Source organism: Scatophagus argus, chromosome 2 (genome assembly GCF_020382885.2).
Source record: "Scatophagus argus isolate fScaArg1 chromosome 2, fScaArg1.pri, whole genome shotgun sequence".
NCBI lineage: Eukaryota > Metazoa > Chordata > Actinopteri > Scatophagidae > Scatophagus > Scatophagus argus.
The window spans coordinates 10,919,307-10,946,915 of NC_058494.1; the positions used below are offsets into that span (position 1 = coordinate 10,919,307).

At 38.9% G+C, this 27,609-nt stretch overlaps 1 protein-coding gene across 1 annotated transcript in view; it reads right to left on the reverse strand.

The window, feature by feature from the left end:
• LOC124069506 (zeta-sarcoglycan) overlaps positions 1–27,609 on the reverse strand; it is a 288,322-nt gene that overhangs the window by 114,037 nt on the left and 146,676 nt on the right. The window contains exon 2 of the mRNA XM_046408730.1: positions 18,604–18,813. Within this exon, the coding sequence (XP_046264686.1) occupies positions 18,604–18,813 (210 nt within the window). The remainder of the gene's footprint in view (positions 1–18,603; positions 18,814–27,609) is intronic.

Consider the following 27,609-nt stretch of genomic DNA (forward strand, 5'->3'; position numbering starts at 1 on the left):
TGTGTGTCTTGTATGTGTGTTTTTTTGTAAAAAAAAAAAAAAAAAAAAAAAGCCCAGAGGAAATTGCCTACAGTCTCAGCTGAAGTCAAATGCTTTGTAATCACTGTTTTTTTTTCCATTGATACAATAGAGGCAATCAGATCACCACTTTCATAACTTTTTTTTTCCTGTTCCCTCATCAGTTCATCTTGTACTGTCTGTACTGTGTCTTTCTCTCCTCATCTTCTTATCCACCAATTATCATTTACTCTCTTCACTTCTCTGATTGTCATTTTTTTGTATTATCTTCTCTTTCCACTTCCCGCTTTCCAAAACTGTGGTCTTTTCTTTTATTTTTCCCTTATACATCACCCCATCTGTCAGTCTTCTCCTCCACCAGAAGAGGGCATATCACAGGGAAATATCTCTACCCCCTCCACCTCTTCTTCCATGTAGAGAAGGGAGGAGGAAAAACATGAGGAGGACTGGGAAATCAATCTGATCTATTTTGATCCCCTCCGTTTTCAGGCAGGAAGTCTGGCAATCTAGCCTACACACACACACACACACACACACACACACACACACACAGGGAGAGATTTTGCACAGAGGATGGGTATCCTCCAAAGACAAAAATGTAGAGGGGAGAAAAAGCAGAGGGATGAGGGATAAATGACAAGAAAAGATTAAGCATGAAAGAAGAGGAGGAGAATCTGCCATAAGGGCCCTGAAAGGGAAGAGAGGGTAAGAGAAAAAGAGAAAAAGGGAAGAAAAGTAGAGGATGAGAAGGAAGGGGAAGAGGAGGGGAGTGAAATAAGGTGTGTGGGGGTAAAGTTGCTGGATGAGAGAGGAGAAATGAAGAATGCAATAGGAGGATGAAAGAGGCAGCAGACGGCGAAAGCATATAATCAAACTCAATACAAAATTATCATGACTGCACCAGATGCTTGTGGAAGGGAAAACATCTTGGTCCCAGTGCTTCCGTGTGTTTCTCTATATATTTTTATGTAAATACAAATGAAACAATGGTTGTTATCCCATGCATGGCAACACCACATTTTCTTTCCCATAATATACCAGAGGAACAATGTCAAAGCAAGTGCTATTGTACAGAGCTAGATTAACTGTTGTGTGCACTGTGTTTAAAATCAGTACCATGCATCTTTTCAGCAAAGTCACCCACTTAGCCATGCTTCTAATTATGTTTTGTCAGCCTCGAGTTCTGCAGAACAGAAAGGTTATGTGAGATGGAAATAATAACTCTTTTCAGTGTTTTCGACTTTGTTGGAGTGTTTTTTTTTTTGCCCCTCAAGTTTTGTTTTCCAAAATGTCAGACCTACAATAATGAAAAATATATTAATATATTAACTGTTGTCAGTTTTCTTAATGTATCTTTCTGTCTCTGTATTTGTAAAGAAAGTGTCAAATTTGAATGAGTGGAAGATGAGGACTGAGAATTGTCATATTTCAGATATGCTATGTCAACATAACTTTGGATATGTGAATTCTCATTGATCCTGAACTTGTATGAAACTCAATTAAATTCAAGGCACCAAATGGGCTCTCCTACAATCTTTATCTGACTCTTGTCCAGGATGTTCCTTCAAAGTCTATCAGCATACATCCATCCATCCCTCCATTTTCTACACCGTTTATCCGTCAGGGTTGCAGGAGGCTGGAACCTATCATAGCAGACTGCGGGCGAGAGGCAGGTTTCGCCCTGGACTGGTCGCCAGTCAATAGCAGGTCTGACACACAAGACAGATAACCACACACACACACTCACACCTAGGGGCAATTAACTTAATGTGCATGTTTTTGTGATAGTGGGAGGAAGCCGGAGAAAACCCATACAGTGTGTGGAAGAAGAGCCCAGACTGGGATTGGAACCTGGAACCCTATTGCTGCAAAGCGACAGAGCTATCCAGTGCACCATCGTGCCACCTATAAACTGCATGTCAAAATGATATACGACATATGGCTGCAATTACTGATTAATTTTATCATCGACAAATTGATGCACATCACATTTTCCCACAGTCCAAGACAGCTTTCTTAAATTTGTTTTCTTTGATGCACCAAATCCAAAGAGATTTAATTCATGATCATATGAGACCAAGAAAACTCAATTATGATAACCTGGGATCAGTAATTTTTGTCATTTATACATAATAAATGACTTGAAATGTTTAATCAAATATGAAACTAATTGCACATAAATAATTGGTCATTTTTGTTTCTCTAGGATAATGAACTGGAACTTAAGGTTAATATGAAAAATCACTTAAAACAATATTTCAGTCACTGTTTACAGTGATAGGATTCCACTAAATGGTATAAAGTTTTGTTATGATATATGATTTTGCCAGTATCACTTTGTATCACCACTGCTGAGATACTGGACACTCCTTGTAGAGGAGTTTTAGCATAAGTTGTTTTCTACTTTACAGCCCTTCTAATGGCTTTTTGGGAGAATGAAATTATTCAACTAAAGCAAATATAACATTAGGTAGCTTTTTTTATTTCAAAAATGGATATACAGTAATTTGAATGAGTTCTTTAATTGCTTTTGACATAAAAATTGCTGGACACAGTACAATACCTCTGCTCTATGAAGAGTGGAGGCACTGCTGCTGCTGTGAGTTAAGTGCCACACACACACACACATGCACACTCACAGTGGATGAGAGTAGTAAGGACAGGTCAGTTGACTGTCAGCTGTTTCACTGTCACAGCTGGTGACACTGTGTGTGAAACGAGCTTGGTGGACATATGTGTGTGCCTGAGATATTCTCATGCACATGGATAGGCACAAAGAAAACAAACAAACACAAGCACACTAATATACACACTGTTTTTAAAACTGTGCATCAATTTACTGTACACAATCACACGCACACACCCACACGTACACGCATTGACCCATCAACCTTGCGCTCTCTATCCACAAACATTTCAGAGCAGTGAGACGTGATTCAACACCACTTGAGATCATCAGGCCTGAGACTGAGCTGGACCGACAGAACGTTGCTCATATACGCTACTGGTCTGCCTGTGTGTGTGTGTGTGTGTGTGTGTCTATGCAGGGCTGAACAATTTTTTGTGGCTGTGGCTATGTATATATTCTACTAGTAAACACAACTACCATCTCTTTATGTTGTTAGCTAAGGGTGAAATATGTAGACTTGTTTGTGAGATTCAAGTCAACAGTGATGTTAACTACAATATTTTCTCAACAAATTACTGGTCCATGTACCATTATGGGTTACTCTATCCTGTTGTTATTTATCTGCGTATGTTGTGTAATCTGTTAATTAAGTTATGTTAGCTCAAAATGCCTCTGCTCTGCTGTGAATTTAAGAATCTGTTCATGAGTGAATTTATGGATATTCAGTGATAAGTGGTGAAGGAAGGGTGATGACTTCCCCAGTACTCGTTTGCCAGTGAGAATAAAACTGTGGCTATTACAAGCATGATTTAAAGTCTTGATTTCCTTTAAATTGCCAATATTTTCTTTTCATCTACCTCTGTTGCACAACCATGTTAAAACAGGGTTACATATTGTTTGCTGTTATGATCCCCAAACTCATTAAAAAACACTAAAAGGTATTATTGTTTCCAAAACCTCAAATGAGTGCTTTTAAATAGAAGTGCCCTTTGAAATACAGTACTTCAAATATACAGTATTACTACGACAAACAGCACTACTGAGTATTTTTGCAAACCTTGTTCCTTACATTTTGTACTGTTGGCCTTCATGTATCACTATGACTCAACCCAAGGTAAAAAGGAGAAAACCTCTACTTTTTCTTTCAAAAGAGAGAGACAGAGCATAAAACATAAAATGAAGTTAAAAGCTCAAGGATCTATCTGTTAGTCCCCTTACTGCACACAGATAAATAGAAAAATTAAAACATCACAGATTATACAGATTCAGACAATTTAAAAAAAAGTAACCCCGTAAGTCCTACAAACCGACACCACAGAGAATAAAAACCCAAAAACACTAACTGAAGTATACCACAGCAAATGTGAGTGTTTAAAATCGTTTTATTAGACTTTCACCACTTGCGAATGACAATCATTTCTGATATCACTGATGACACACAAGCACACTGTTTCCATTTATTACCTTTATGGACTTCAGGGTCAACAAATAATGAATCTTAACACAGCTCATTTTTTGTAACAAGCTTTTCAGACCAAAAGTAAAACCCCTGATGCATTAGAAAGAAGAAAAATAATGAGAGAACTCAACATAAAATAATAATGATTGCTGCCTATCTGCCGCTACATAGTCAGATCAGATACTTACATTTACCTTAAGTCTCCCTCCACTCAAAAATAGATTTTCGTCTTGCTTTTACAGATGAATGTTTGAGCTTTGCTGTGGAGAATGATGTATGTGCAATGTATACATGTGCAGAGTCTGACACCATAAGGCTGTTTTCAAATTCATGGCTGAAGCTGTAAATTTTCTTTGCGCTCATTAAAAACCATTAAAAATTAAAACACTCAAAATGAAGCAAGAGACATCTTGTGTCCGGTAGTTAAATTTGTGAAATGAAAAAAATACTTTTCATGAATGAACGTTTTAATGAGGCAAAAGGAGGAGGTGCTGTTTTACGGATTTTAATATGGTGTCAGATCCTCATTAGAAATTTTTAGGTATACCATAATATTTGAGGCATATTTGCATTGATTAAATGTGACTACGAAATAAACAGTTAGTTATTTTAAATATAAAATAGCAGCACTAGTCTAGTGACTCATTTTCCACTTAAGGAGTGGGAGAATCTAACTCATGATCTACCAGAGAAAAGAAGTACAGACACAGTTCTCGTTATAATTGTTCACCCTTCCATAGTTGATGTTATTAATGTATTAGGTTATGCTTAGACACAGGGAAGATAAATATAGTTAGATTGGAGTTAGTTTAAGGCTGGGATTTTGTTAAGCTTCTCAGAAAACAAGTGGTTGGGTTGCAGGTGAAGGGGAGGGGAAAAAGACTTTGATACAACACCAGCTTGCAGAGAGCACCCAAAAGAGAAAAATTTCATTGTTTCCTTTCAGCAAGTCACTCAAACAAAGAATAATTTAGCGACAGCTGATATAACAGTTTGTCATTTTAACCAGTGAAGGCAATGGTCAGCACTGGATGCATATGATGCTGCTTATTGTTGCGTGGACTGGTTTTTGGTAATCGGAAAAGATAAACAGTCAGATGTCAGAGAATCGCTGTGTGAATCAGAGTATTATATAGAAGTCTATCCCAGTGCATCACATACACATCTTCTGTACTGGCCCCCAGTTTCCAATAATAACATGTACAAGACATGACAGTGATTTCATATTTTACCAATTTTGTATAAACTGAAATAAATAAATACATTATGCAGGCATCAGTGTTTCTGCTGCAACAGCCTTCAGAATTCAGTCTGTTCCCCCACAGGGATCATTAGAGTTTCTCTTCTAGCAATCATTTAATGCACAGTGGAATAGAGAATACATCCTTTAACTCTTTGTGGAATATATGTGATCTATAAAGTCTATCCAACCAATATTAGGACTTTTAGGACTATTAGTTCACTGTAGGTTTCAGAGGTGTTTGTATAATGCTAATGTGTAAAGAACGAGCGGACTAGTGGTTAGAGTTTAATGTAGTGTGCAGCTCATTTCTCAGATAGCATCCAGCCTGCTGAAGTGTCTTTATGCAACATGCAGAGTTATGTTAAAGTACCATGGCAGTAATTTTGGACAACGAGCCAAGTAAATCCTATGTGTACTGCCAACTATTTCTCAATTCATGCTAGAGTCACTGTAATTCTATAATATCTTTCCGTTACCTTCCCTATTTTTACCCATCCATCCAACCATTTTTTATATTGCTTATCCATCAGGGTTGTGGAGGGCTGGAGCCTGTCCTAGCTGATTATGAGCGAGAGGTGGAGCACAACCTGGACTGGCCACCAGTCAATTGCAAGGCAACACACAAAGACAGACAATCACACACACTCACACTTAGGGGCAATGTAGAGTGGCCAGCTGACCTAATGTGCATGTTTTTGTGACTGTGGGAGGAAGCCAGAGTACCTGGAGAAAACCCCTACAGGCAGAGGGAGAACATTCAAACTGCACAGAAAGGCCCAGACCGGGATTTGAACATGGAAAGCTCTTGCTGTGAGGCAACAGTGCTAACCACTGCACCGTTAATTGTATTACCATATCAAAATCAAGGAGGTCACAGGTCCTTAAAACCTGCTCAGCCTAAATAATGTGTAATGATGAAACATTTATCTGCTCTGCTTTTCCTTATACTTTCTTAAATTTAATTTTATAGTTTAATAGTGCTAAAATCACACTATGTGGTCTGTGAATTTTCTGTATTGGTGCATTCACATGCAGAAGTAAAGGTCATCTGTCACATAGCACTACCTTAAAAATCTGTTATGTTTGGAAACTCAACAGGGAATATACTTACAGCCATGAAGACTGTCAAGGCTTGCCATACATTTGACAGTTAACTGTATGAAATGGTCAACACATTCATATCCCATGTGGATGCTTTGTCAGCACCCCTCACATGTAATCCAGATGCACAAGGTACCTTTTTGCATTTGCCTTTGTGCCACATCAACACCTTTCTAATACTTGCTCAACAGGAAAGGGCACTTTGTTTAAGTTTAGGTACAAAAAAGAAAAAAAAAAGAAAACTAATTGGTTTTTGCTTTCACAAGGGACATGCACACTGGTGTTCTGGGTGAAAGCCATGTGACCCTCCATGTGACCCTCCATTTAACCCTGACTTCCAGCCCTGTTGGGATTGTCTTGCTTTATACTATGTCATGTTGTGCAGTTGCTCTGATTGTCTGATACCGATGCACAGGGGTGTCCTCTATATCTAGATTGAACGTGCCAGAATGGCAGTATTTGGCACCCTGAAAATGAGACCGGGCTGCTATCAAAGTTACTGACTTCAGAGATGAACAGCAACATAGCAGCACTTAGACGGGATAATAGAAGAGATGCATACTAGCTAGCAAAAAAAAGTACTTACGAAAGAAGTAACAAGCAAATATCAAGATGTGGAGCTGATAATGATGACACTTTCTACTGAGCGATTGTTGTTCCATATCAGGTTTAATCCCAATATACCATAGAGGAGGAGTGAGACAGGTTAGGGCAAGAAGAAGAGACTCTGCCACTATCAACACTGTCAACCAACTATCAACAGACAACAACTGGAGGTGGGCATAACACATTTAAAAATATGTAATCCAGGCCACCAGTATTTTTGCTGCCTTGAATGGGACATTGTGGAAGTGCTGCTGGAGGGGTTAGAGCAACAATGCAGTGGATGAAACTAAATGTGTGACATGCCGTCCAGATTTCAGTGCTCTCATTAAGTGTAAAGTACAGTCCAAAGTTCTGTGGATGTTTTGATAAGAAACATGGTGTCCTTCACTGAGCAGAGTCTGTCCTGTCAGGACTACTCATAGGGAGGCTAATTATATGGAACTACAAGGACAGAATGTACATCTCTGCCATTTGAATTAGTTAGTTTTCTGGCTAAAAGAACATATTTTAAGGTAGATGTGTCATCTGACATTTTGTTTCATTAAAAATATCTACGTCATTTGTCAAAATATTACAAGCCAAAATATGGCAGTGTGCTTTGGGACAGAAGTTGTAAGCAGACAGTAGTGCCCTGAAAACGACATTTTCAAGCCACTCATGGGAAGGGAAGTTTGAAGCAAAGGATTCTCTGACTGAACAATTCACTTGGTTAATGTAACTTAGTGAACTGAATCAGAGTAATATCTGAATGCTTTGAACTAAGGGTAATCACTAAGTGGTTACTTGAAAATGAGTATAATGTAGCTTCTCCTTGTGTAACTTCAGTCAAGGCAAGACAGCATGTGTATATCTATGCTTGTGCATCCCTGGGTTCACTGCAATCATTTTCCACATAAATGCTAAAGAATGACTGATGCTCATCAAAAAATCATTTCATCAGCCTTTATTCTTCATGTCTCGCCTTCATAGCTTTTTGAACAAACACTCATTTGATCCTTTCATTTCAAAAGAAGCAAGTTCTTATGTGTTTATTTCACAGAGACTTATGCAGTTATGTAAAAATGGCCAGTAAATGTGAGTAACCATGGAATTAACACCAGGAATTAAGGTCAAGAGAGTCAATTATTTCTTGGAGGCTTCATGTGTCACGAAACCTTACCACATGTACACACACACACACACACACACACACACACACACAGCATTAGTATGTCAGCATAAAAGCAACAGCAGTCCTCCACATCCCTCAAGACATTCATGGAAACAAATGTTCCATTTGATTGTCTAAACACATACTGTATGCAGTCTCTTCAGGCAGGCACACACACACACACACATCCACGCACTGACTCCATTAAGATGAGTGTGTTCATTATTTATCATTGTTTATATCTTTGATGGAGTGCCAGCGGAGATAACAAGGCTAAAACTGCTGACTGATGGATATTTTGCCTTCACACATATAGACACACTTAAACGCTAGCTGGAACACCACCTACTACACACACATACACACGTACAGGCAGGTGGTCTGCTGTTTGTCAGTGTGTGTGTTTCTTATTTATCATTGTCTGACATATTGCCATTGGAAATAATAGGACTGAAGTGCTGACAGATTCAGATTTAGGTGTCATGTATACACCCAGGCACTACCTCATTGTCTTACAGAAGCACAAAAATACCCTTGGGTCGATGTATAGAAATACATATCAGAGTGATTTAATGTTACAGTTCTTGCTTCTCTCAGTGAGTTTAAATGGAAAATGTTGCTGACTCATTAAAAAGACATCTTTGTTTTGTGCACAGATTTAAAGTTGCACATTTCCTTTTTTTCCTCCTCTGTTCTGTCGTTTCTCTGGAGTGATATAGATTCATTAGAGTGGTGGTTTTGACCCATAATCCTCTGAGATCATCTGTCGGTCAAACAGTGTGGGTGGGACTGTGATGTCTTGTTTAAATTTTAAGTATGAGTGACGCTCTTCTTTGTATGCCTGGCCTGGTGGCTATCACTGCTCATGTAATCTCATCACTTGCATTTCAAGCTTCAGAGCACAGAGGACAGTGAAGCATGAGGGAAGACCGTAAACAATTTGGCTTTGTTTATATCATAGTTGTTTATATCAGAGAGTTTTTGGGAATGTTCTGAAATGTGAAAATGTGCATTTGAAAAGTGAAAACACCTCCATACCTGGTGCACATGCGGTCATAAAAAGCTGACGTTTGTCCAGTATCTCTGACTTTGTTGCAGGGATGGTGATGATTACAGTCCAGGTTCAGAGGAAGATACAGATTAAGTTAGCTATTCCACTATTCCACAAACGAAGGAAAATTCAGTGAGCTCACTGGCTTATTAAGTGGAAAAATAGACATTAAGTGAAAATTCAGTGCCCTCCTGTGCGTTCTTATTCTAAAATGATCAGTTACTTTGTATGAAGAGTAAGACCCATATGACCATTTGGCACTGATCTACAGCTGTGGTTTGACATTTGAGTCAGTTAATCTGTTACAACCTAAATAATACAATCAAGCCCTCTGAGGAGATAATTGACATTTAATTGAAATATAAGCTGCTTAAGAGATCTGTTGCATGTTGAATGACTAGTAGACCCTCACACTTCTTATCATCCCTTAGGTACCATATGGATTAGCCTACAAAGGCATCATGAAATCGGCAACTTAATGAACAGAGTTTGATGTTTTATTACATTTTCCACCTCTGTCTAATCCCTCAAATATCAAATCTTTCCATTGTTGTTTTATTTTGTGTGTGTGTGCATGTGTGTGTGAGTGAGTGTGCACTGACCATTCAAGCGATTAACATCAGGTGTGTCAGCACTCTAAGTCTGATGGATACATCACATTAACCCCTCTCTGCTGTGTGTGTATGGGCGTGTGCATGCGTGTGTGTTTGCGATACAGGAGGACAGAGTATTTCACGCTGGACTCTCCCATTACCTGAGGTCAGCACTGTTACTGACAAAGTGAGAAAAATGTGCGTGTGTGGGGGGGAGCGATAAATTACACAGTGCAGGTGTGAACAGCCATAATGACAGTGGCTGGTCTAGACGAGGAGCTGAGTACAGCAGGTTTGGGAGCTCATACTGCCCTCAACAGCACATTTTACCCTCTCATACACACAGACACACAGCACGAGCCATGTGCACCGGCATGCATGCATACACACAAACAAACACATTGAAAGAAACAGTAACTGACCCAGCACATTACGACACTCTTGCCCTTTAACCTAATGCATGGAGTGGTGGCGGTCTCAGTTATGTGAAATCTATTATTCTGACAAAGTTTCATCGAAACACAGTCAGTGACTTATGACTAAATTTATTATGACAGGTAGACTATGTCATGATACTTATAATACACTTATGAGCATTTACAAATAATGTAACAGGCATACTGTGATGCAGAATACAAAAGTTGCTGTAGTATACCATAAATAACCCTTGCTGTTATTTATAATAGACAAAATGCAAGAGACAGGGCAAATTAGTTTCCTCATTTCTATTAATTCATGATCTTTTAGGAAAGTCATTTAAGTGGCAGAGGTGAGATTTTAAGTGAGCAAAAACATAGATTTGTTATCTTCCTATGTAGTTTAAGTCACAAACCATTGGCTTTAAGGGGCCCTCAAGTAGAGGATAGTCAAGGTGATGGTACCTTGATGTAACACCCACACCGCCACACATCAGACTCCACACTCTGCCTGTCTCTGCCATCATCCACTCCACGAGGCAGTGAAACAGACACTGTTTCAAGTCCCTGAGGACCCCAGAGGCAGAGGACAGGAGGGAGAAGCTGAGCTTAGATGATGGGACACTCTATTGAAACCACACACACTTACTCCCACCACTCCCTCTCCCTTCTTTTTCCTATCTGTCTTCCTCCATGCATCATTCACCATCCCCTCTGCTCGCATCCCTCACTCCAAGCTCTCTGTTTTCCTCTCCATCTTTCTCCTTCTTTATCGCTTTACCACACTGATTTCTCAGATAAGTTGATGAAGAAACTTGAAGTTAAACCAGAAGCTGTAATGAAAAAAAAACATGCATATCTGTTTAACATAAATCGCAGGAACAGCTGTGACAGTGAAGAGCACGCCATCTTCTAACTGAGATCATGTACGTGTCAAACTCTTTGCCCGAAGGAAATGACAAATTCAAACTGTCTGATGAACAGCAGTGAGTAAGTCCATTTGTTCTCACTCTCATCCCTTTAATCTCTTCTGGAAAATTCTAACTTTTTATTTACAGCTCAGTATGGGTACTTTATGTCTTTATGTAAACAATAAAGTAATAAGAAATGTATCAAATAAATAAAGAAAGAATTTTGGTATGACTCAATATAAAGCCACAACAAATTGTTTCTTTGATTGTGATGGACATCTTTGGACATCTTCAAGCATGTAGATTAAAAAAACACAATCAAAATCAAGAAAATTCATCCTAGATGACAACAAGTAAGGATTTGTCCACTGAATTATAAAAAGTAGTCCTGCTAGCTCCCAGTACATGAGCTAACAACCCTCCCTATATGCTATTTCCTGGCCTAAATTCTTGCAAAAGTAATATTTTTGGCCTTATTCATGTTATATTGTATTTATATAAACCTGGTGGCTTAAGGTTATTATAAATCACATTAGATGTGGTATGATGCACTTAAAAGTCAACATTATGCATTTTAAAAATTGAAATTGGATTGAAGAGCACCATTTAACGATTGTTCATTTTTATACAAACCCGTGAGACAGCATTAAGGACGCCTGGGATTCGTCTGAAGCCCTGTGGCCACCAACACTGATTTTCTCTGTCCTCTTGCCTCACTTTTATGAGCTACTCATAATTTAGATTTGTTTTTGCCTGTTTTATTCTTGTTGTATTTCCCTGTTGCAACGTTATTTTATGCAGCCATAACCCCATTTCTAATTAATGTTGGTCATTTTTATTGGTTTTCCGATTGTTGTTTTATCATCTTTAAAGCACCTTGTAACTCTGATCTGAAAAGGACCACAAGAATAAAGTTTTATTTTATGCCCCCACTGGTTGGCAGCTAATCAGGATTTAAAAATAAAAAAGCACATTTCACAGACTGCCAGTAAATATTTACCATCGTCACCAAAGAAAGCTGACAGAAATTATAGACTGCTGGCAGTTTTATTGTTATTCTGCTACCATTAATCACTTTGATGTGGTATTTACAAGTTTGACATGTTTTAAAGGATTAAGGCTGCACAAGCTTGCCGCATAAAGTTTCTTCTTTAGAGTTTAGCTCTTACTACCATGTTACCATAGGCCCAAGGAAAAGTCTGACACCTATATTGTGCTAGTGGACACATAATTTATTGTAGTGTAAATAAAATTCTGAACTTTGATAAATCACTAGTCTATGATTAAAGTTTGCAGGAGCTTTTTAAAAAATGCATGCACGTATCGTAAGAGGCCATTGTGCCACAATTCACAATTCACAGGACACTACAAACTAGAGACAAAATATTATGGATTGAACACACACACACACATACGCACACACACACACACACCATAGTCTCATCCAGACCAGGAATTAGTCAGGCTGATTGGTGAGTGACAACTGAAATTGAATTTTTCTGCAGTGAAAGCCCAGAGGACTCAGGGGAGGACTCATACACAGACACACACAAACACACGCACACACACATATCAACATGAACAATTGCTAAATAATTGCTGGCACATACACGTATCCTCTCAGTTTCCCTTCTCTCTCTCTCTCTCTCTCTCTCTCACACACACACACATAAACTCTATCCCCATAAGTCCCTCCTCTCCAATTTACTGCCAAAGCTGTCTCTTCAAAAGCAAATCTCTTTTTCTCCTCACACCATCACAATGTGAATCGCATCTGGCAACTCAAAACAAAACAAAAAAGTTTGCGAAAGGCCTTCATTATACTGCAGCCATTTCTACGTGATGTGAATGGTCACGATGGAAATGACATTTGTGAAATGAGAAATGGTGAAGATGGGCAGCATAGTTCTGCATTTGTGTGAATGAGAGATTTTATTTTCAATGCTCTTTACCTTTACATTTAACCGTTAATAACGATGAGCCTTACATCGTGCCAGATATGTAACTTCACAGACATGGAAGTAGATAGATGTTTCAGATGGAAACCTTCTACACAGGCAAGCCCCTGTGTTACAGCTGCAAAGGTGCAAAGCAGCAACAAGCAGTGCAATGGCAGGTAAATCAAGAAAAGGTATCTTCATGTAAATGTCCTCCCATGCACAAGAGTGACACCTCAGTCGAAACAATTGCACTTGAGTAGACTGCAACAGAAAACAAATGTGCAATGAAGAAGGGGAAAGCTCAGTTGGTGCTGAATGTGCCCGAAAGGCACAGCTAGATGAGAGACATATTGTACGTGAGTCCTCAGTTAGAGTTCTCCAATGAACTTTGGTCAATTAATCATGTGATAACCAGATTGCTGCTTTGTGTCTTGAGTAAATTGTTCTGTATTGAACACATGTAAATCTTGAGATAAAAGAATGCTTTGCTTCTTCAGTTCATTATATTCAAAACAATGGATTCCAAACTCCTGAACAGTGAAGTTGCAGCAAAATATCCTTTTTTTTCCACATTTTGGATCTGACTGATGTATTTGCCTGATGAGAACCTCAGCTTTTTCTTTATTTTTTTCCTCCCTTGCCATAATCTGTCCATTTCTCTACTTTATATGTTTTGCTTTCAGGATGAATCTTGTCCTGATAACCTTGCTGGCTTCAGAGTACACAGGTGGAATGAAAATTCACATTGGCTCTGTTCCAGAAATTCCTAAAATTCGATGCAGCAATCATGTTTGACGTTACACCCACATTGCACAGGTCAAGATGTCTGCTGTGAAAAAGGTTTATGCAAGTTTAGTTTCACTCCACATTTCCCCTGTGGCCATGGATGCTGCTTGCATGCATTTAAGGGACTTTAAAATGTTTGTTCAAGCAAAAACATGAGAGTTCTATGCTGATACTAAGATAGAGTGATGTAATAGATTTGTTGTCATCAAGACTAATAAATAAATTATATAAGGACTTTGTGAAACAAACAAGTAAAGGTTACACTTGTTTAAAAATATGCCATTTAACAGGAAACCTAATTATACTAATTGCCGATTGATTGTGAAGACATCTGGCTTGACCTTTGCTGAAAACAGTGTATTTTTGGGAACACTACTATTCTCCTTTTGTGATCTTTACTTTCTTAGGTTTATTTTACAGCTTAATGCAGTGAAACACATCTGTAAACATTCTTTGAAATGTAAATACAGTGATGTGATTTTTGTGTCATGTGTCTATGGAGTTAAATAACAACTTGCTTCCTTCCAGTGTTTCGATTTGACTAACTTTAATTAACTTTGATTGATTTGTGAAACTGTATATGCTGTCGCTCATGTTGGGTGAGGCGAACAATTTTTGGTCATAAGCAGATACTAATGATTTATTAAATTGGTGAGTATTGGTGTAATCACACACACACACTAATACAGGAAGTTATTGTCACTATGTGTGTGTTAACTGATCAAATGCATTAACACAATAAAGCAGCTCATCCTCTGAATGTATCTTCATGAACTCATCAAAAGTTAAACTCAAGACAGCCACCTCTCCAGATCTCAGAGGATCCCAGAGACAGAGGATGGCAGGGAGATCGTGACAGTGGATGTTGAGACCCTATATTTAAACCACATGTAGACAGATACTCATTCAACCCTATCAAACCTCTCTCTTCTTCATCTTCCCTAAGTAAAGTTCTTTGTGTCCTATTAGTAAAGCCAATTTAAAGTGCACGTGAAAACCTTTTTCATTTGGTGAAAACAGCTTGATTAACATTACAGTAGTTATGATAAACATGGTTCGCACGAGACTGGATGCACTTATAAACCAGGTGCTCACCCTGACCTCCACTTCCTTACATGTCACTGATGAACGCAAGCAACTAATGCAGACAAGCGGAAGATAAATAAAAAAACCCATAACAAACAAAATCTATTTAACTGTATTGTTATATCAAAATCCAATCATGGTTTATTCTGGTTAATATATATATATATATATATATATATATATATATATAAGCATTAAATATTTCTTATATTATATTTTAGTATTTTGTAGTATTTTAGTACTGGAGAGGCTTTCCTTAAGTTATTTGTATTTTTATTCATATATTTTCTAAAATATTTACTCATCTTTTTACCTTCTCTCACAGGCTGATACAGCTCCAGGAAATCTTTCCTGCCACTAACTAAAATTCTGGTCATAACATACAGGCAATACACATTTTATATGCTTTTATATATTTTATTTTATTTTCAGCATTCAGTACTGCTTATTTGTTATATATATATATTTTTATATTGCTTTGTATAGTGCAAATTTCCCAGCCTGGGATCAATAAAGTCTATCTATCTGTAGCATCCAGTCGACAGAAGTCAGCCAGGACTAATAGTTTAGTGACTTTTTAATAAGTTCTTTGCAGGTCATAAACCAACGTAAGACATTTGTACAGAATACACAGCAAAATAACGTGTTTCTACTTGAATGTTTCTCTTAGGTCTGTGCCACATTTGTCTGACAACAATGTTGTGGAGATACTCCTTCCTCTAGTGGCTCCAAAACTGCTCTGCCAGGAACTGTACTTGACACCATCTTTTTTGCCCATACAAATCCTCCCTAACAAACCTTCCAGGGGGGAGGTAGAGCAGTGGTATCCTTCACGGTGATGAGGTGATTCGGAGTGAGTGGTTCCAAACTGTTTGGATCGTTCAGATTCTTTGTTGTATGAGGGTGACTATTCACAATCGCTGTTGCCTCATACAGAAAGGTCCTTAGGGAAGCATCATTGAGTCGAGCAGATGAGAGTGTGAGTGTAGCGTTGAGAACATTCCTCACAGTCCTTATTTGTCTCTCCCACACAAGTTTGTTATTCCCTGGTGATGGTTTACCTCTGCTTAGTATCTCTATCTCTTCTTGATATGCTTGTCTTTGCAGATCTTTGATGGAAGTTCTGCGTCTTGTCGTTCATTAACAGTAGAGTGTGCATTTGATTTGTTGCTTGATAGACAGAGTCACAGCACCAACTGCATGAGACCAGGCCTGGCGAAGCTGGGAAAGTCTTTACCCTCCATCAGGGTCTTTGTGACATTGCAATTTATCCTTTCCTTTTGTTTTCTTTCCTCTTGTGCTAACTTATATTCAGCCTCTTTTGCTGCTAATTCTGTTTTGATGCGAGGTATTATGGTGAGGAATGGTGAGAGATGCTTGAATTTGCGGCAGTGGAACCATATGTGGAAAGTGCATAATCACGATCTAAAAGCTCATGTAGACGACCTCTTTCACGTTCTGCATAAAAGTCTCCATCAGTGTTTCCTTTATGTCTTGCCTTTTATTCTCACTTTCATCTTGAAGTAAGTGTTCTAATTCTTCAATTTCCCTTTGTAGATCAGTCATTCGTTCATTAATGTCTTTTAAACTTATGGATGAAGCTTGTGAGTCTTCCATTTTATGCTCCTTTTGATTTCCCGAACAACTTGTGCCACCTGCTGGATTGCTGCATTGTGCAGCATGGCAGTGCACGAAGCAAGAGGTCCATAAAGACATGTTGGATGAGTTTGATGTGGAAGAACTCTACTGGCCCACACAGAGTCCTGACCTCAACCCCAACACCTGATGAACTGGAACGGATGTTGCGAGAGAGGCCTTATTGTCCAACATCAGCGCCTGACTTCACCATTGCTCTTGTGCAATAACGGGCAAAAATTACCCCAGAAACACTCCAAAATCTAGTGGAAAACCTTTCCAGAAGAGTGGCAGCTGTTATAGTTGCAAAGCAGGAAACCAGCTCTACTCTCAACTCTGTCCTAATACTTTTGTCTATATACTTTACATATATAGTTTATGAAAAATGGCTGGGCCTTGTTTTTTTAATTTTTTGTTTCATGTGTCATAGTCACACTCACTTGGAATAAATAAATAAAGAAAAACTCCCTCCCTGCCTTTTTTTTAAACTCCTCCTGTCTCCTCGTCTCTGATGCTGTCTCTGTTTCCACACACCAGTATATAGCCTCTGAAACATCTGCTCTTTCAAGCTTAGTACTGGCTGCCTTCCCTCAGGCGTATTTATAACTGGTCCCCAGCCCCCACCAGTCAACCTGTCTTATATTGTGATGTCATTCATTGAAACATAAGGGAGGATGTGGGGAGGCTTTACCAGAGGTTTGTAAGGGTCAAATTCTGCCTAATTTACATATAGACTATCACAGTGAAGTTCCTTAAGCCCTAAGGCAACACGGGATATTAGATGTATGAGTACTTTAACCCCTGAATGACACGCTCAGAAAGTCTAACTTGCAAAGAGATGTATAAACACATACAGAGGTTAGCTTCAATTTGAGATGGATAAAAATATTACATTATTAATAAGGGCCTGTTAGGGTACCATTTTGTTCTAGCATTCAGCATCTTTGAAACAGTTGTTCACTAGCTATTCCCTTTCCTTATCAGACAAGTCAAATCCACTTATTTGCCATTTTAAAAGCACAAACCCATTCTGCATCAAAGTGCTTTCCAAAAGGGTGCTTACAAAGGACGGAGAAGGGAGGCACAAGCTAAGTATTAACAAAAATATCACCACATAATGAAAATAAGGACACTGCTAAGTCACATAATAGGAGCAATAGAGCGTGGAAAAGCATGTCAGTCACATCAAAAAGACAATGAATAAAAACAGGTTTTGATTGGAGCTTTGAACATTTGGACTGATTTAGATGATCTTTTATAAAGGGCTTTGCCACAATGGCAGTGCACTCACTGTATGATACATGCAAAAAAGAATCATATCACAGTTTTATGCTTGACCACTGCTTCCACCACTATAGTAAAGGTATAATTAGGTGCAGTCTCTGCAACAGCTTAGTTGAGGCTGGGAAAGAAGACAGTCATGGTTCAGTAAAACTATGCTAAACGAGGACCACCGGAGACCTGAAGTGGTTAAGCAAAGCGGTCAGTGTGTAAAGACCCTTTGCTGAAGAACTTTGGGTAAATGTCATTTTGTAATACCAGTCTTAATTTGGACAAGACTCAAGGGAATTACATGTAGAAACATTTGAGTAACTTATTTGTGTTTTCTCCATGAACATAACTGGGCGCATAAAAACAAAATCTTTGACAGTAATAACACAAATGAAAAAAAGAAGAACAGCAAAAACACATCACATATTTTAATGAATAATATTTCATTCATTGATGGTGGACACTGCTAATTGGATTAGATAATTAAATCAAAGGACAGCATCCACTTGACATATATGTGCAACAACAGTGCACACGTGTATGTTTAAGTGTGTGAACACACTCTCCCTCTCTCACTCACATTACAGTACGTTGGTTACATTACAGTAAACCTTGTAAACAACACCTTCTCATATAAACTGTGACGTAAACAGTAAAACCATAAAACACCCTGGCATTTTAATGACATGAACACACACGCCTCTTACCGGTGTGAAGTTCATGACTTTGAGGATCCAGATGGTCAGCGCCAAGTTGACAATCATGGTGACGAGGAGGAGTAGGATGAAGAAGTACAAGCATCTCTTCCTCCAGCCGTAGATTCCCACTGCTGGGTAAACCTGGGCGCCACACACCGATGCCCCCCGTTGGTGCAGTGGGTTGGACTGCGCCGCAAGGATATACTGCTCCTGGGTCATCTGGAAGAGACACAAAGATGAAGAATATATGTAATAATCTTTCATTTTTATGAGACGTTTCTCTTTGATTTTGAAGAATTAATCTCTTTATCTACAGAAATTGGAGTCACTAAAAGTGCCACCATTTGTCAACTGCATTTTTGGTAGTTTATTCAGTCAGCATTTCTTCCTCTTTATTTTTCACTTCTTTCATTTTGGAGTGAAATTTTTCTTCAGCTCTGCACAAAGGCTACACAGGCATCTTTAGACAAAAAGCAAGCGAGAAGATAGAAACAACATGTTTATTCCTCTCCTCAGTCCAGGGCAGACAAAGATAAGGCAGAGAGAGGGAGAGAGAGAGGGGAAAGGCTGAACTTTGGAGGTTTTGGTCCTGGTGGTGGCTGGAAGATGATAACAGGTGAAAATAAAGAAAACAAAAGCAGAACAGCACAGAAAAGGAGAGAGAAAGATAGAGGTGAAGAATGATAAAAACGAGATAGAGTTGAGCAGTGAAGTGGAGCGATAGCTTGGCATCGAGTGGTAAGTGATAGAATGAGAGAGAGAGGAGAGAGAAAGAAAGAGAGGGAGGCTGATAAGACAGCAGAGGAGGACAGAGTCCATTAGTTGTAGTGCAGTAGAAGTCATTGGCGGCAAGAGATATGGACACTGGCTGCAAGGCACTACTATCTCTGTCCATCTCTGACTCTCTACCTTGCTCTCACTATCTCTACCTTGCTCTCCCTGCCTCAAATTTCCTCTCTCTCACCCCCTCTCTATTTCACTCTCTAATTCACTTTCTATCTCACTTTGGCACCTCTCTCTCTTTATTAGTTTCTCTCTCTCAGACACACACACACATTATGTCTTTATTTGCTGAGGCTGCATGACCTTACCACCTCACCAACTTGATTTTTTTCCACCTTGCAATGCTTTTTTCTCTATATAGTCTCGCATGATGATCCCAACAAGCCTTGATGGGAAACAAAAATGCTGACTCTTGCTTTGCCTGCAGTAAAAAAAAAAGAAAAAAAAGAAAGAAAGAATGAAAAAAGAAAGAAGAAAAGAAAAAGACTTGGCCAGTTTTGTTGAGTTTTTATTGGAAGAGTCTGAGAAGCCAATATTAACTGCCTGAGCCTGTAAACTCTTGAGATGCCTGGACAAAACAAAGGAAAGCTCAAGGACTTGATGTTATGACAACGCAATGCATAGATATGACACCGTAAGAACAAGACTTCTTCTTTTTGAAAATCTTCACTACCTTTGATGATACTAAAAACATCTTGCAGAAAACTGGTGCAGGCAAATTGAGGCTCAACTATCCCATCTTTACATGTGAAAAACTAAAGATTCCACCCCAGTGACACCAGTCTGACCAGTCCTACAGTGTGTTGGTGTGTTACACAATCTCTAACACAGTGGTGTGTTTTCCTTTACAATTGAGGAGCCATTTTCCACCTGAATTAACAGAAATACTGGGTGACTGAACTGTGATAAGACACAGCAGAAACAGATCAAATCCAGGTGGAAATGTGCCCAAGATGCACCGAAGACCCAATCAACCAAAACATCTGCCCAGCTGCACAGAAAGACAAATGTCTTGCAGAAATGTCTTTCTGTGCAACTCGGCAGAAAGACATTTGTCTGCATTAACCATAAAGAGTGAATTCAGTGACCCTGTGTGTAACAATGACAACTTTAGCAGAGAAACAAGGAGGAAAAAAGCGTTTAGTGTCAAATCCAAAGGAGGAGATGAAATGGGGTGATGACTTTTTTTTTTTTTTTAAAGGGAAGTTGAAGTTATTTTTAATGTGTGTGCCAAATATGCATTTGATATTTGTTCTCAATGCACTTCAATTAATTAATATCCAGGAACAAGCTAGATATGAGACACATATTAATGTCAAGTGGAAAGGGCTTATAATGTTTGTCAAGTGACCTAATGAATGAATGATGTTTGATATTTGAAGAAATTATCCTGCTAAATTCTAAGCTCATCTGTTTTGCTTTTTGGGTGCAGCTGTTCAGTCTGTGCAGCTACAGAATGGACAGGAGGATATTGTGGAATAGGTCACTGAAAGGGGCTGCTGGTGATTGTTTCTCAGTATTCAGCATCCACACTGAATCAATAGCAGAATGTGAGCATGTACCTAAGTGCTACTTTGTGTGCTGTGTATGTACTGAAGTTATCTGAGGTGCCCTGGAATGCTGATTATTTTATTTCTGCAAGAGCAACAATCAATAGGTGCACACGCACAGTCAGCCAATGAGCCAATATAACCAATCAAAACCAAAACTGTTTATGGTCTTTTTTTCATCCCAGTTTTCAAGTGGCATAGAATTACATAATTCAACATCACCTCTGGGTTGTGTGTGGTCAGTTTCTCTGACTTTTTCAATTACTCATTCACTCAGTAACTTGCTGTAAGTATCCTCACTGTCACTGACTCAATTATTGTTTTGGGTGTGTATTTGTGTCTCATTTCACTCACAGCCATTCCACAGTTATCAGTCACATTACTCTTCTCCTCCCCCATAGTTTCTCAATTTCGAATATTGTATTTGTCATACGTCTTTACACAGCCTTCTGTCACAGAAAATGCTGCACTCACTGTCCTGTGCATCTCTCTCTTTCCATTGTCTTTTCCTTTTATTCTTCTTTCCTTCTGCTGTCATTTCTCTAACTTTTCAATCATGTCCTCACTCTTATTTCATATCCGAAGTATCTTTCTGCCGTTGCACTCCCCACAGCAATACACATCAATTGTTTTCTCTTTTCTTAACTTCATCCTTCCTCCTTTTTCCACATTCTTCCTACTTCTTCCCTCCACACTCATTTAATTTCTTTCTTCCTTTCTGCTCTGCTTGATCAAAACATTTTGTTCTCTGCCTTTTTCTACACCCCTCGTCTGTCCCACGATTATCCCTCCTTCTCCCTCCCTCCCCCCTTTTCTCTCTCTTTCAGTGCATTTCTTAGATTGAACTGACAACAGAGTCATCAATCAATCCCATAGTGCACTAAAGCCTGGAGGCTCTGCACAGCATGACCTAACTTTATTAACATCATAGTGTCTTGACAGCCATAAAAACAACAGCTACTCGAGACACGTCACCATAGTAACCATTACAGAATATCATCAATAGTGATCTCAGCAGAACTAATACTCTATATGCAGTATATAAACAGCAGGATTATAGTGTTGTTGGTGCACTAAGGACAAAAAACAGTACATAAAACAAACAAACAAACAAAAATTACTTACTGCAATTATTGTTTTCACCACAGTGATTTGACTGCGTGCAACTTGTGAAATTGAAAAGTAGCACCTTAAAAAAAATACCTTGTAGACCTTTTTAAAACGTTTTCCTCCCGCTACATGGTTGGTAGATTAATGTGCCTATCAGAGTAACACAGAGCAAATATAATGAGAAATGAAATGTCAAAGTGCTGTCATCCAAAGTCAGATATTGGGTACATATCTGTATTCTAAACCAAAATAAGCCATCACTATAACACATAGACACCCGTATCCCCACGTGACGCCAGCGTGAAGCTCAGAAGATGAGAGAGGAAAGCCGATGAAGAAAGAAAGTATCAAATAAAAGGAATCAGGAAAGAATAAGAAGTACCCTCCCCATGGCCCAAATAAACAGCATTACTTTAATAATAGCTAATAACAGGAGATGAGGGGACATGCGATAAGATTTGAATTAGACTTTCATCTTTCAAGCAGCTTCATTTTACATAAAAGACTCCAAATTCATTATGAAAAATGGGCAATCACAAATGGCAAGTCACAGGGGTTCTTTGCAGTGGGTAAGGGCTTATGGTTTGGTTCAGGCTAGAAGCAATATAACTCATGATATCATTATACTGGGGGCAAATATATAGCTGCTAATGGAAATACATTTTGTTTCAGTTTCCTGCTGTGATTGCACTTCACGAAAACGAAGCTTCTCAGCGTGTCTGATAAGAAACATTCCAAAATAAATCGGACACTGACGCACAGATTCGTCCCGTCTCAACTAAAAGAACATTAATACATGTAGGATGTGAAGTATGTGTCAAGTCAGATTCAGTTTGCTTGGTTGTTAGTAATGAAGTGGGAACAGACATACGCGTGTGCTGTCTGATAATGCATGTGAAAGTTAGATAAATTGACAGACGGGTGGATATGGCTGGATTCACCATGGACGCATGAGTGGATGGCTCAGATTGCTCAAGATTTTGTTTCATAGCTGAAATCCTCATCAAAGTGTAATCAGTATGCGTGCACGGCCAATTGGTGCCGCTACTATATGTGAAGTGCTGAGGGCGATCCAATGTATCTGTCAGCGAGCATCACACGGCCCGGCTCTGCTCTCATCTGCTTATACTCAATCAATACCACCTCTTCAATATCACTCTGCTTCTGATGGCCTTGACATTCTCTCTCTCTCTCTCTCTCTGTTCCTCTTGCTTTCAGCCTCTTTAATGCAAGTTCCCGAGGAGAAGCATTCACTATTCAAGGTGAGTGGTACAAAGATCAAGCACTGTGGGATCTTCCAGAGTAAACATGATATTAGATTTAACAAGCATGAAATCAAAAAATCTGCATTGATATTCAGTACTTTTCTTCCAATCTTAACTTTGTTCATCAAATTATAGATAACATTAAGCTTTCATCTCTGTATCCTATGATTTTATTCATCCCAATGATTATGTGACATCACACTGATTTATGGGAGAGATGGGATACTTTAGACAGACAGAGAGAGAGAAACTGCAGGAAAGAAGTTCATTTTTTTAAACGCAGAGAGGAACATGAATTTCATCCTTTGAAAAAGTAATGTAAATTAAGTGAGAAATTATTGCACCTCAGCATATTTTAAACAGAGTAGCAACTTTGCCATGAGATGTTCACTATTACTTACTTCTACACTGGTTAACTAGTGGCTTAAATCACAGCCTCTTTATTCTTGTCCCCTCTAGACTGTTATTGTTTTGAAAAATTAATTCTCAATGAAGGATTTTCTCTTCTTCTGAAAACACTAAATTTATTATATTATTTATTTTTAAATGAAACTGGGATATATACATTCAGTAAGTATCTCTCAGAAGAATACACAGTCATCCATTGGCCCGTTCTAATATTATTTTGTGCTCATGAAAAAAAACTTTAATTGTCTTATTTATATTTCTAAATACTAATGATTCCTATTTTATTTGTTTTGTGAGTTATTTTGTAGTGATTTGTAATCACACTTTTTATTTTAAATGAAACTGCATCATATGTTATCACATTATTATTTGTACAAACAGTACTATCGGTCAAGTACATGTTATAATACACAAATAAAAACAAACGCAACGTTGTGGAGAGATGGGGAGCAGCTGCGTGACAGAAAACTCAACAAAGGATTTGATGTCAAATACTTGTTTTCATGCATGTACATTTGTTTTTCGTGTGTGTGTGTGTGTGTGTTTGTGTGTGTGTGTGTGAGAGAGAGCCAGTGGGTGTGTGTGTGTGTGTGTGAGCCAGTGTGATAAAACACTAAGCCAACCAAAGTGGGAGCGCTCTGTGTTGGCTGTAGGTTGTTGGTTTGGACAGGCTGCCATCCCTCTCTGTCACTGTGGGCACTCAGGTGTTCAGCCAGTAGATGGATCACACACACTCACATTCACACTCACTCACACACACACACACACACACACACAAAATCCACCCAAGCAACGAGCACATATAGACAGAAAAACTCACACTGCAGCTGTACGCATCAGCAAACACACAGGAACATGGGCAAACAAACCATGCGTACACACACACACACACAGGGCTCCTGTGCAGTGAAGTGTTCACTATTCCAATGGATTTACGAGGTTCTGCTGCAGGGCCATTGTAAAAAGAGAAGACTTAAAAGGACAAGTCTTGCCCTCTCTCTGTCTCGCTAACACGCACACAAGGACAGACAAAAGCATATCCAAACTAAGCCAAAAGCACAACAGCTCTTGCCATATAAACAGCCTGCAACAGATATAGGACAAATGAATAGCAGTGTTAGAGAGACGGGCAGACAAACCCAAAACAGAAAAGAGTGAAAACTACAGTAAGGTGTGATACTGTCCTACATAGTAAAAAGGGCAATTTATGACCTGTGCTACTGTGTTTGGGAGTTGTTTTAGTAGTGGCCTTTGTGGCTGAATGACCTTCAACAGGACAACCTATGCTACAGTGAAGTCTTAGTTTTAATATAAATAAAACTCAGCTAACACTACAGTGATACTTATCCCAATATTAAAACTGTTTATACAATCAATGAAGATGATTACATAACTTTAACAAAAACATTATAACAGTATTTTGCAATAACATAAGTTGGCTTTCTGGTACTTGCTTTGCTGAGCCTTTGAACTCAGCTATTTACCTTCTAGATATAACACGGTATCTATCTGTATTATCCTGTCTTCGTGCGATCTTACCAATGTGTATGAGCATGTCAGATATGCCCCACCCAAATGCTTAAAGCGGTCTTATGTTTAAGGAAGTACCACAAAATTGTTTTTATGTCTAATGAAAGCCGAGCTGGCTGTTGGTTGGAGGCAGGATGGGACCCCAACCCAACTTTGCCACCAAACTAAAACATGTGCTGTTTAAGCTGTTTAAACAAGCTAGGCTGCATCTTTTCTGAAGAGTGAAGCTTGCTTCATCAGTGTGTTCTCTTGTTCATCTCATGCTGATGTTTGTTGCAGCTCCGCTTTGGTGCTAAAGGGGCTGCTTTCTACTACCGTCTCTATTTATAGAGGCTCTGGAGTGAAAAGTTGTTCCCATTTGTCTCTGTCTAGATTTATCTCCATCCAATGATGTCTTTCGTTTTTTCAGAGCCCATGAGGCTAATTAGAGGATGATGGAAATGGAGAGGGGAAAATGAGAGAGGCCATATGAGAGAACAATACAGTATAAAGAGAGGGGGAACAGCAGGCAAAGCAAGGGAAAAACAGATCTCGACGTTGTTGTTGATTGGCAGGTTCATTGCACACATTAGTCCCCAGCGTGGTCAGTAGGAAAATTTCCCCATGATAAACCAGCTGTTATCTTATGGCATTATCCAGTCACATCCTGCTATAAAGGATATTTACCTAAATAGATTGTTGAAGATTTTTGAACTGCTGGGTTTCTCAAAATTGGTTGCAAATTGATGGTTGCCATTTTGTCACTTTCCAAGATCAGACCTGATATCAGAAGGGAAGGTTGAGCAAACAACACAATCAGTGGACAGCAGAGTAGTGTTTTACACTGACGAAATGTGAGCTTCATTGTAGAGCTAAGCAAGAAAAGACCCTGTCCTTATCAGCAAATCTATGTGAGCTTTGAGTTAGGGTGTTCTTCTATCAGAGGCTGATGGCTGGACCCAGTACCCGTATAGGCTGTGGCTATGAATTCTACTTTAGCGGGCTTAACATTCATCATGCTTCTCTCTTATCCATTTGTAGCTGGTGAGGACTCAGTCGTTTCCCCCACTCGCTCAGGGCCTATTCATCATGACACACCATGACATTTCTTCTGCATAACATTCATATGAGCATCTCTTTCTATTTCTGTGACTTCCTCCAAGCATACTGCCAGTAAGAAAGGGGTGTTATGGTGACACATTTTTTAAAAAAAAAATAAAAATAACAATAATAATCTGTGTATTTGAAAACTTTAAAGTAAATGTTCATTTTAGTTTCTTTGATTGCTTTAGAGACTATCTGTAGCACTAATCAGTGTTGGTTCACATCTGTATTTCAGCAACAGGGAGAGCTCTGCGGGCCACAGTGCTGAATGAGGAGCTCTCCCTGGTGCTGAAGCAACATCTGCTTTTGTGAGGATCTGGTTGTTAACACTTGTTTACCAAATGTTTACAACGTGACAGACCTGTACAACAAGACTTGTTTACATGCTTCTTAGACGCTCAGTGCTGTACTGTATGCAGTTACTTGTGACTGCACCAAGTCTCTTGTTGCTGTCTAATTCATATGCACATCACATAAGCACGAAAAACATAATGGCAGTAATGTGTTGGCCCATATTTCATAGACACATTGTCATTATGTGTGGGTCTACTGTTCAGTACTGCACCTATAGATGTAAAACTTTCCTGGGGTTAAGAGTTTCTCTCTCTGTCTCTCTCTTATTTCTCTTTCTGTTTCTCTCTCTCTGTCATAATGCATTGTTCTCACTCCTCTTCAGCCCCATTCTTGCTATCAAATACTGTACCCAGTACTGTTGATTTTCTCAGCCTTTCTCCCTGCCTTTTCCACTCTCAGGCATGCTGCCTCCAGCTGAGTCAGTATCTGTCAGTCAAAAAGTCACCACTGTTAAACACTCCTAACAACAACAGACTTAAACTAAGGTTTTTCCTGCTCCTGAAGAGATAGACAGAATAGATAGATAGTTTGCTGGCTACACAGCCTGACTTTTACAGCTCTTTGAAAGTTCTAACAAAAGCTGATGAGTGAATACACTGTGTGTAAGGTGATACCACATTTAATTTAACTAACTTTAGTTGAAGACTCTGACATGTTACACAATATGAGTGTCATTCATGAAATATATATTTAAATTTTGAGCAATTTTATGATTGAACATCAATACTGGTTTCATCAAACAATTGGATGGGTGCATCTCCATTTTTGACTGTAGGTGTGATTAGTCACTGCAATTATAAACAGGAAAAATGACCTCAGTTATCACTGATTAACATAACCGAACCACCTACAAAATGCCAACATTCAGCATCACAAGAAATTCCTTTGAAGGTGCTAAAGCAATAATTTCTGAATTAAATAAATCCAGACAT